This window comes from Semicossyphus pulcher, unplaced genomic scaffold (assembly GCF_022749685.1).
Source record: "Semicossyphus pulcher isolate SPU_LCO1_2020_fin unplaced genomic scaffold, fSemPul1.0.p SCAF_17, whole genome shotgun sequence".
In the NCBI taxonomy this organism is placed as follows: domain Eukaryota; kingdom Metazoa; phylum Chordata; class Actinopteri; order Labriformes; family Labridae; genus Semicossyphus; species Semicossyphus pulcher.
The window spans coordinates 17,758,484-17,770,544 of NW_027211681.1; the positions used below are offsets into that span (position 1 = coordinate 17,758,484).

Genomic DNA, 12,061 nt, shown 5'->3' on the forward strand with positions numbered 1-12,061 from the left:
GAGGGTACTTACATCATGCATGGCGTCCAGTAGCTTGGTGAGCTGGAAGAAGCGCTGCCAGGTCTGGCCAGAGTTGTTGGTTGCTTTTCCCACTGAACGCCGGAGCTCCTTGATGTAATTAACCCTCATCTCCTCGAACGCAGCCTGGTTCTTCAGACCCTCTTTGGGAACTGGGGAACAGAGAAGTGATTCTCTCATCAACTGGATTTAATGAATAGAAAACGATACAGTTTAAATAATACAGAATCAAATATGGACTTGATTGAGAATTGTTAGAAATGACTTGGGGGGGGGGCCTATCCCAGCTGTGATTGGGCGAGAGGCCAGGCACAACCTGACTGACCGCCAGTCAGTCACGGGGCTGACACCATACACTGTATAAAATGATGGACGACATGACAGCTTCCTAAAAGTGAAGCCAAAGCATTTTGAGCGCCCCCTTTTTTGCTAGCTGCAATAAAGGTCATAAAGCCCGCCTCCTCCATGTTAACAGATGGGACATGAGTCAAAGTATAGAATCAAAATACACGTCAAATAAATGTTTCTCAAACATGGTTTCTGTCATTATAGTTAGTTCTTATTATGCTAATTTACATCCAAGTGTTCATTTTTCTGACAACTTTAGTTTGAATTAGTTATTTGATGATGTAAAAAGGATGATTGACAGCTCTGTTGACATATAGACATATATAACTGCAGCCGATCTGTTCCTGAGAGCAGAGGAGGAACGGCGAGAGGAGACGTCACTAAAACAATCACGACAGTCATTGAAGTTTACATATCTGTGAACGTCTGCTTCAGACCAACACAAGAAGCTGTTCTGCTGTTAAACACGCCGGCGTGCGGGATCTTTGCTGTTTTTTCCGGTGAGTTAAGTGTGTGTTTTCGTAAGCGGAAGTGGCTACGGCGGCTCCACCCGCCGATCTCTACTGCGCAGCTCTGGCTCCAAATGATCGCAAGATGGCAGCGCCTGTCACAGGGGCTATTTTGGCATCAATTTAGTACAATTATGGAGACGCGTCGTCCATCTGTATATACAGTCATTGATAGAGATAGAAGACCTTTCACGCCCACACTCACGCCTACGGGCAATTTTAGAGTCACCTATTAACTTAATGAGCATGTCTTTGGACTGTGGGAGGAAGCCTGAGTACCCGTAGGGAACCCCCACATGCACATGGAGAACATGTAAACTCCCCACAGAAAGGCCCACTTTGTCCGAACCGGGATTCAAACTCGGAACCTTTTAGCTGTGAGGCCACAGCGCTAACCACTGCACCACTGTGCAGCCTCACGTCACTGTATCTGCCAAAAAACAGAAACTCCAGGCTGGTTACAGAATAAACATTGTATTGATTTTGGCTCCCAAAATAAATAAATATAACTATTTCAAATTAAACATACTGCGATAAAGGATTTTATCTATATATCCTCCTAGTGGGCTGTTCTTTTAAGACTAAATGTGAATATTGTTGTGAGTCATTGCAGTTTAAAGCAAGGACTATTGAGTATTATGAAAACGTCTTCCTGCAATAAAACTAAATTATCCAAACAGCAATTCATTTTTTCGCTTTGTTGTCAGGATATCGAACCTGGAGGACAAATAATAAGAAATCATGCTGAAATAAAAGGGAATCATTCATTCCTGTAGTTTTTTAATTAATATTTCTTTCTGATGTCGGGTTTCTCTTGACAAGATTGTTGGTGATTTTAATTAAATGACCCGATTAACAAAATAAGACATTTATTCAAAGAGTTTTTGTTCTGCAGCCAACAAGCAATTCTCAGTTTAAACGCTTACCTTGCATGTATTTGTGTCTCTTGGTTAAATTACCCACCATACATTAACCACCGTCTGCGGTTAATGGGCTGAGCCGTGCACAAGCAGCGGTTTGTCCCTTTAATGCAGAAATGTGTAACTGTGTGAAGGGTAATTAAAGGTGCTCGGTGAATTACACTCTCACTCCCACACAGGAGGCTTTTTTTGGACATTATTTCCGTGTTGTCGGCCTAAGCCTATTTAGCAACTCATTATGACCACTTTCACCATTTCGAGAGGTAATTAGTTTTCACGTGCAGCCACTGATTCATGAAAGACGACTGATACACCGAAAGCCACTGATTCAAAGTTATCTCAGAGACGGCGGCGACAAAAAAAGGAAGCAACAGTGCTTATGTGTATTAAAGAGACATTTATCATTATGTCAAACAAACAGCATTCATCAAGCAGCGTGTTCAATGACATTGCACTTAGAATAAAAAGAAAAGAGTGTAATGGGAGAGATTTAGAGAGATACGAGGAATGAGATACAGTAAACGCACCATGAGGATGCATCAAACTCTCTCTCTCTGTCTGTGCAGCAGAACAAAGTCACAGATATGGACGTTTGCCAAAGCTCCTAAATGACATTCAGCTTCCACATTAAGAAACACCTCGCCTCTCACAGAGTGCACCTCAAATCAGTGCGAGGGAACGCCTCCACTTGTCCTTCAGCCAAATGATATATTGATACATACCATGACACGATGTGAGTTTGTCAGCTGACAGAGGCGTTCATACCAGGGAAGCTATGCCTTTCATACCTGAGGGGATTAGGTCTTTTAAGGTAACGGTATACAGGACTGAGCAGGGATTTTTTGTCAATTTAACTAAGTGCAACTGGTTAATTTGGGATTTAAATTCTGGATTGGACAAAAATAGAAATTAATTTGTGGTTTTTTATCCTGACAATGTTTTTTAAAGTAATTCAAGAACATTTACTGTATTACAAAAAATATATTTATCCACATCCAGGAAAAACAGATAGGAGCTGAATAATTTCTGAAAGTTGTTTTTATTATTTGGAATAGGGCTTCAATTTTTAATATCAAAGAGGGGAAAAAATCCCCAGGCTCAGTCTGCAGACTGAACAGTTTTTTGTGATGTCACAAAGTGCAGCCTCGGCAGGTTTTGGAGAGCGGGCCAATCAGAAGAAAGCGGGCTTGTAGGGGCGGGGTTTCTTAAAGGGACAGAGTCGTTTCAGGCAGAGGCTGTATGAGGGCCTGCACAGAGCACCAGTGTGACAAAGATGATGCTAAGCTACTCCACAGGTATCACAGAGTGAAATATGAAGCTTGAAATTAGCTTAATCCCCCCTATTAACTGATCTGTTGATATTTCACTCTTTCTTTCCCAACCAACTGCCCAACAACCAAATATATTCAGTTTGCAATCACTTATGAATGAAATGAAGAAATCTTTTTCACCTAAGAAGTTTTGTTTCTAAAATTACTTAAACTTTTAGTTGCCAATTAATTTCTATTAATGTAATTATTTAATTAACCTTTGTATGGAGCTGTCCTCCTACATGGAGAGAAGGACAGGTAGCTTTGCAATGTATGTTCTTTTATGTTATATACATATATACATAAAATACATAAAACATATATATATAAACTAAACTAATTTGCTAATCGTTGCATCTTTATGTTTGGAATACCCGAAACTGAGACAGACTACCTCTGTGTAAAGAAGAAGGCATTTCATTCATACAAAAAAAGTCAGAGTAGCTCCCAAGAACTAATTATCAGCCGACACTAAACATGCAGCTTCCCGACTCCTCTGCACTCACAGCCTGGCTAAACATGTCGAGAAGACAAGTTGAGATTCATTTCTTGTAAATTTTTATGGTGTTTTTAAAACCAAACAAAAATACCTCTCACAGCAGAATGTGAAATTCTGCGGCCTGATGGTTACAGTGACCTCCCTTTAAAAGCTAAGCCGTGCACTTTCTTTGGTTCTTTTGAGCAGACAAAAAGCTGCATCAACCTGAACCACCTGCAGCACAAACCAGCATCTAATAGGAACTTTTCTGAGCCTATCTACTTCTTGTCATTTAGGGTTGCACCTTTTCATGAACACATCATTGAAAATGTGTCTCTCTTTCTGTCCCTTTCTTTGCATTTCTCTTTATATAAGCGTGATGCCTTCGAGTGTGACACACGAGGGTGACGAAAACAGACATATACATAGAACATAGTGGACCCCGGTGCAGAGGCTGTGGTTTCTACGCTTTCGTTCACGGGCGACATGATGAGAATGTGCTAAAACCCGAGGCCACATTCGGACCTTTTGTTTTTCTCCCACTGACCCACATTCGCTCTGATTAGAAAGTGACCTTTCATTTAGGGGCTGTAACCACGACCGGCCCCAAAAATAGGGCATTTATGCCACCGTAATTGGTGTCAAACAGATTTTTCGCTGCAGGTAAACAGAGCCTTTATTTAAACTGCATTATTATGTGTGCAAAAAGAGGCAGGCGTAACTCATGCAGCTTGGAGATGGTTCTTTGTTGTTCAAAGACATGCAGCTTCCTGCTCGGGGTTGTTGGTACATACCTGACTGACAGGGTGGCTCTCGCTTTAGATTTAAAACCTGTTACGGTTCATTCTACAACTCGCCCTGAGCATGATTACAGTAACATCTTCAGGAAGCTTTAGGGGCTTGTCGAACAGGAAAATCTAATTTAAACACCAACCGAAACTCCAATGACTGTATGGAATGAAAACGATCCCAGTGTTTTAGGTAATAGGGAGCAATTATCAAGCTAATAACTAACCAAGCTACAAAATGTGTCACACGAAATGTCACCTGACCTTGAGTCACTGTACAATACACACACTGTACATTCGTCTGTCAGGAATGAGGCCAAACAGAGAGCAGAGTCTGGTAAACGAGCAAACGGACGAGATAATCTGGCGATGTTATGTGCGTCTGCGTAGAGGTGAGGAGTGTAACTGGTTTGAGCAGGCCGCTGCTCCCGTACCAAATCTAAACAGGGTCATGAGACACCGCAGGCTCAGTGAAACCTTAGCCAAGGTCACAGAGAGAATAACAGCACTTCTCTCTTTTCCCTTTATCCCTCACTCTCTCTCTCTCTCTCTCTTTCACTCGTTCACCCGAACACACACACAATTTTTCAAAGCAGCCCAAAGGCACACACACACTCATAGACTCGGTAGTACTCGCTCCGCTGACAAGTTCTGACAACTCCTCTGTAAACATTTCTGCCGCTTCTGCTTTCGCAAGGCCATAGCTTTAGCGCTGAATGGCTGCAACGAGAGAAAAGATCCAGAGACACAGACATTGCTTACAAAACCATCCTTAGTTTAGGGAAAAATTTGGAAATATCATAAAATAAAAGATTTTCTCCATCATGCACAGGAATTTATCTGCCGCACGATAAAACAACGCACTTCCTGTCCCTTCCTTCATATTTTACTGCTCTATTTTGACTACATCCAAAAACCGCAGCCGATTAAAGCACCTTAAACTCCCTGTATCCTTTCATCCGCACTCTCTCCTTTAAATATTCCAGCCCGGGTTTGAAGGAAGTGGAGAAAAATAGCAGGTCTTGGAGCAGTGCCTGGTGCTTGACTGGCCTTTATTAAGTACAGCAGGACTCTCTGGAAAACCTCCAGAGGACCAGCGAGGAAGAGGAGAGGGAGGCCACAGCAACAGAAGGACCAGATCTGCCAACCACCCCCCCTTTAGTCTCCTCTGTCGTTTTCCCTATAGCTATGCACCTGTCTCCTTCTCACCAACACAGGCTCTCAATGTCAACATTCGTCTGATTTCACTCTTTACATCCCCCCTTCTCTCCCTCCTGGTTTCGCTCTGTATTCTCTCTCTCTCTCTCTTCTCCTCATCCCTCCCAAACATGCACTAGCTGAGGTCCAGAGCGAGCTCCCCTGCTTCCAGATGACTCAACAACAGAGTTTATATCAGGCAAATGCGTTCACACACCAACTCTTCCATATGTCGCTGTACTACGAAGCCAAAACAACCCTATACCATTGGCCAGGGGTATATTGTGCACTGGCATTATCTATTTAATCTTCTATGTACAACACAAGTACGTACGTTTTATTGATCACAAAGACCATTCAAAGAAATACCCCTTATTACAATGTAACAATTTTATTTAGCAGACGCTTTTGTCCAAAGTGACGTACATCTGAGAGTTAATACAACACAAGCAACGATCAAGACAGGAGGGACAGAAGTGCCAACAAACAGCTTCAACTGCGATCGGACGCAGATGCTGACAGGCATCATCATCATGAAAATCCTAATCAACATAAACAACATCCTCAATGTCGTCATCATCACTAGCTTCATTATCATTAAGCGCAGAGGTGTTCCTGAAAGAGCTGGGACTTAAGAGCGGATGGAGTTTGGTAGCTCGTTCCACCACCGGGGGCGACAGAGGAGGAGAGTCTAGTTAGTGACTTAGGGCCCTGTTGTGACCAGGCGGCTTTCATTGGTGGAGCGTAGTGGGAGAGAGGGAGTGCAGACCTGTACGAGGGCGTTCAGGTAGGAAGCAGCCACTTCTGTTTTGTAAGTGAGCAAAAGGGTTGGGAATTTGATGCGAGCGGCAGCTGCGAGCCAGTGAAGGGATATGAGCAGTGGAGTGACGTGCCCTTTTGGGGTTGGATGAAGACCAGTTGCGCTGCTGCGTTCTGGATCATCTGCAGAGGTTTGAATGTGCACGCAGGAAGGCCTGCCAGTAGGGAGTTGCGGTTATTAGTTATGGTTAGGGTTAAGGTACTGCTAAATCGCAGAGTTGGACTTAAGACTTTTTCATATTTTGGCTAAAAAACTGCCCCTGCCAACTGAAGATTGTCTGGTCTTTTTTTTTTATTGAGGCTAAGAAAGCAGAATTTCTTTACAGAAATGTTCAACATTTTAATCTTGGAATTAAAATATTGTTATAACCATCAACCGGGAGCTACAATGGGAAACCAATCATACATAATCAATGCATAATAAGTGCAAAACCACTGAAATATCAGTCCATTCTCTGAGGTTTGACCTTCTAATAGATGTTAATGATACAGAACTAAAGGCTTGTTCTTCAGTTGCTCTCATTATGACTCTCTTTCAATAATGCTGTCAGTTAATTGGCCAAACTGTAAATGTAAAATGAAAGAAGTTGTGGTGAAAGGATGAGGAAAAAGCTTACTAAGGATGTGTTTTGCCCATTTGAGTCCAGCATTCACACGCCACTTTCAGAGGCCTCACTAACTGAAAAATAAATACTTTGCCAATGAATATTTCCTCTGATTGGCGCTGATGCTGAAGTTCAAAGAGATTGAAGTCCGGCCAGCATGCAAGCTCTTCAAATAGCTCCCAAAAACTCTCTCTCTCTCTCACCCACCTCATCCTCACTCTCCCTGTGACTATCGAACATCTATTGACACACAAAAAAAAACAACACAAATGAGGCCCCATGTGGACATAAATACAAAACTGCAGCAGATCTCATGTGTCCCATTTCGAGTGGGTGTCGCAGTGTGGTTATGACACAGCTGCCATCATGGAATCTTTAACTGTTACTATTGAACTGACAGCAGCAGCTCATACAGGGTGTTGAGCTGGTGGAAAAACTGCTTTCAGTTTCCAAATGAGCAACTCGGTCCAACACATCCTCCCTGTGAGGCTGCAGAGCCTGTGGGCGCCGTTTGGCAACACGGTGAGACCTTATTTAGTGAGTGATAGACATATTCTGTTCATCAAGTGGATTTCTTTTTTAAAAGTACTACAAAATAGAGTAACCTTCGCTGAGAGGACAACAAATGAAAACTCTGCGCCCTTCTTTATATGCATAAAGTGTGTGTGCAGCTGCAAACACAGGTGCATGCAGCATTAAGTCTATTTCCACACTTGTGATGCATGTAAACGGATTACCAAGAATGATAACCTAACAGACTTTAAAATGGGAATGATCGTGGGTGCCGGGAAGGCGGGTACAAGCGCTGCCAATGCTGTCTCAAAGGAGCAGAACACAAGGCACCTTATCAATGCATTCCCCATGGGAGAAGTGGTCTTTTGGATGTGGGAGATGTTGGAGGGCTTAAGCCGTAACACAGGCCCACAGTGTGGCAGTTGATAACACAATACACTAGTGAGGAACAAGAGCTAATTTGGGAGGATACAAAGCATCACACCTGTGTCTGTATTTACTGTGAGAGCACAAAAAGAACGAGACAAGAGATTAATACCCCTTTCCAACCATTAACGCATTGATGTGGGTTTTTCAGACCCAGGAAGACCTGCTTATAGATGCGTCTCTCTTCCCATTGCCAGTGGAGTATTCTCGTCTCCTTGGTCTCTTTTCTGCTGCGTCACCGTCTGACGTCACAGACGCGCCAGAAACGGGGTTAGTAGACAGTGTCTTTATTGTATCTATTACTCATTCAATCTGTTTATCAAACTCAGCGCCGACAAATGTGGAACGATGTACGAGCGCTGCTCTGACGGAGACGGGCGGAATTTGTAGCTGAGCTAACGAGGAGTCGTAGAAGTTACCGAGAGAGTATAGCATCACGCCGGTGTTTCGGTTTAACTAGTGACTATGTTAACTGGTGACTTTCAGACGGTTGCGTCTGTGGTTGTCGTACTTACAGCTGATGTTGGAAACGTATTCGCTTCCCGTTTCTGAGATTAATTACCCGGGTATACCGCAGAGTCATTTGACCCTGAATGCCGATTGTAACCTTTCCCATTAAGCAAAAAAGCCGGGTGTTAGCGGGTTTTTTGACAAGTGGGAAAGCAGCTCCACCACGACAGCTGAGTCAGGATTCAGTGAAAGCAACACAAGGCACATGTCTGAGTGCCATTAAAGTGGTTCAGGTGAGATAAATGACACTTGTGGTTGGATGACAGTCTATCCCAGATAAAGCTGATTTTACACTCATGCTGTTAATGATGTTGCACCGCTGTGTTCCAGTTTGTAAGTCAAATAAATGTAGGGGACAAATTGGGGGACACATTGTTATCATTTCACTGCTCCCCAAATGATCACAACTGCAAAGAGAATGAATTGTGCCAATCTGGAGAGTTCTCTGGCCTTATGTTCAGGTAAACGTTTGGCTAGGAATGTGAGCCTTTCCTGTTATATTATGTAACACTATCAAACGGTAATGTTAGCTAGGGGAGGTAGTTGAATGCTAACATTAGCTAACAGAGCTTATGAGTTCTTAAATGTGTTGTTTTAACCTCAAATATGACAAAATATCCCTTCAGGTTTTCACTGATAATTGTCTTCTCAGCGGTGAATAGTAATGATTTGTCAGCTCATTATAACAGCATTTGAGCTTCCCACCCTGAGAATGATGCCGATGGAAATAGAATAAGGTTGGTTTGGAAGCTTATTAGACTCAAACATAGACTGTATAAAACGATGGACGACATGACAGCTCCTTAAGAGTGAAGCCAAAACATTTGGAGCGCCCCCTGCTGACTGGCTGCAGTATAGGTCATAAAGCCCGCCTCCTCCATGTTAACAGATGGCACATGAGTCAAACTATAAAATAAAAATACACGCCAAATAATTTTTTCTCAAACATGGTTTCTGTTATTATAGTTAGTTCTTATCATGCTGATTTACGTCCAAGTGTTCATTCTTCTGACAAGTTTATTTCTTATGAGTTATTTGATACTGTCTAAAAGATGATTGACAGCTCTGTTGACAAATACGGCTCCTGCAGCCGATCTGTTCTGGATTGGAGGAGGAACAGCGAGATGAGACGTAACTAAAACAATCACTACAGTCATTGAAGTTTTCATATCTGTGAATGTTAACCTCAGACCGACACAAAGAAGCTGTTTTAAACACGCCGGTAATTTCGGGAAGTGCGTGTGTTCTGGTTAGCGGAAGTAGCTACGGCGGCTCCACCCACTGTTCTCTACTACCCGGCTCTGGCTCCAAATGACCTCACGGGGATATTTTGGCTTCACTTTTGTACTATGAGAGCAGGTGGAGACGCGTCGTCCATCTTTATATACAGTCATCGGTCACAAAGGTGGTCCATAGAGGCAGTGAAGAGCAGTCTTTCTGAGCCTGAACCTTTTTGGATTTCAGTGATGTTTGTGATTTAGCCAGAATGAGAATTGGATAGCCTGAAAGTCAATTAATTCCTGCTTGGAATTGATGTTTACCTCACAATGATTTTTGTTTTTTTAAATTGAATGATTTCCAAATTTCATTACACAGCTTCTAATTTCTAACCCTAACCCTGCAGGGAAGTTCAGGACAAGGTGCAGGCAGTGCTACTGAAAGAAATCAGGTGGGTATATGTAATGAATAAATAAGTGAGTGTTCTTGCCGGCCTGCATCTCACTGCCTACCTGTGCTGAGAAGCAGAAGGACCTTCATGGAGAGGAACTCGTCGTAGGTTAGCTGCAATCGGACAAACTCCTGGCTCACCTGCCTCATGCCCAGACACAGGTCGTACATGGCTGACTGCTGCATGCGGTCCCTGGGGAAAGTAAAGGAGAGAGTTAGGAGGGCTGACTCACTCATTCACTTCCAAACTCCATTCCTATCACTCGAGTTCAGCCCAGTGAAACTATATTTCCACACAGTGCAGAGAGCATCCTGCTAGTCTGGGCTGAGAGCAGAATACCAAATCCCCCCAGATTGCAGAGAGCTGCGTACAGTATCACAGCACAGATGCACCACTGAAATAAGGCTGTAGCAGACTGGACCTCATATCTAACCCTCGTCACCATAGAAATAAACATAAGTGGGACTTTTCTAACATATTTAAGGTGGCAGAAATGTCTAGATCATGAATTTAGGTCTACTTTATGTGCATCTATGTGTCCAAAAATACACCGTTAAGCATAGGCGCAAACTGTGCATGCTTATAGCGCACATTACTGTCTCCCCCTCGTCTCTCTCGCACACATTTTATCACCGAAATAATCTCGGTTACATCACAGAGTTCACAAAAACAGGAAAGAAACATTAGAAAGGATCAAGCCTGAGCCAATCAGAAATGTGCTCTGCAGATGCCACAGATTCATGGGAATCTCTGGCTTAAATGGCGATTCTCTTTGCTATAAATCACCATCACATCGAGACTACAGTAATTAAATGCAAGTGCCGTGGCTCGACATGAAAGAGGCTTGAGTTTTACCCTCAATACAGTGGAACGGCATCATTACACAGGCAGAGAGGGAGGAGATTTCACTCCGATAACAACTCGACTCAGTTTTGTGTGGACGATTGGAAGCGAGTGCATAATGTTTCTGTAAGAGCATAAGAAAGAATAATGCTTTTCAGTATTTACTGTACGGCTCTGTCTGTCTGTCGGCCTAAATAACTGATAAACTGTGACAACGTCTGGGAGAGGAGCGGACCTGTCTCCCCGCTGAGCAGCGCCGCGTATGTGAGCAGTTTTGCAAAGTGCAGCATAACATCATTTGATACAACTTTGGACTGGAGTTTCTAAAGTCTCCACACGTTTTCTCTCCCTCTCCCTCCACTCTCGCACTCTCTTCCTGAAATCAATTTTTGCTGAATCACTGCCCAAAATGAGCTGCTGGTTTTGGGGAGGAAGGAGTGGATAGAAAAAAAAAAAAAAACTGGCAGCCTGGCATGTCTCTCCTTCGCTCCTTCTTCCCCTCTCCTTCTCATCTCTATATCTCTCTGTCTCGCTCTCGCTCTGTTTCTCTTTCTGTCCTTCCCTCTCAGTCTTGAACTCGCTGCCTTTCTCTGTTTCTCTGGTAAAATATTCAGGAAGAAGTGAGGAGGGAGGAAAGTTCGCATTCACCTTTTGGCTGTAAGAAGCCAACAAATTTGTATTTGTTCATAAAAAGTTTGTCCAGACCGATACTTAACACGATCAGGAACGCTCCTTTTTTAGCCTCCAAGCCTCTGCGTGGGTGGGCCAGTATATGTGTTTGATTGACAGCTGAGCTGGCAGAAGAACAGTGACACAATGTAAATCATCTTGCACCAGTGACAGCGGTTTACAAACCAAGGACAGACAGTGTTTTGTAATATATTAGTTTAAATAAAGACCAGGCTGTATAGCATCTGAACTGACTGATGCTTGCAGGTTAAATCCAACTGGTTCAATGTGCTAAAGCTAACGAGCTAGTTATCTAATTAGCCTCAAGACTGACGTTAAAAGTGCAGTGATTTTTTTAGACGATCCATTGGTTTTTTCTCATCGTATTTTGGATTCTGTACCGCTCTGAGCCATTGCAATGTCCTTGACTCGAAAACGG

At 43.1% G+C, this 12,061-nt stretch overlaps 1 protein-coding gene across 1 annotated transcript in view; it reads right to left on the bottom strand.

The window, feature by feature from the left end:
• The window catches only part of nr3c2 (nuclear receptor subfamily 3, group C, member 2), an 85,248-nt gene that overhangs the window by 5,849 nt on the left and 67,338 nt on the right, over positions 1-12,061 (bottom strand). The window contains exons 7-8 of the mRNA XM_069665926.1: positions 10,172-10,302; positions 13-170 (exon numbers count right to left, since the gene is read on the bottom strand). Of these exons, the coding sequence (XP_069522027.1) occupies positions 13-170; positions 10,172-10,302 (289 nt within the window). The remainder of the gene's footprint in view (positions 1-12; positions 171-10,171; positions 10,303-12,061) is intronic.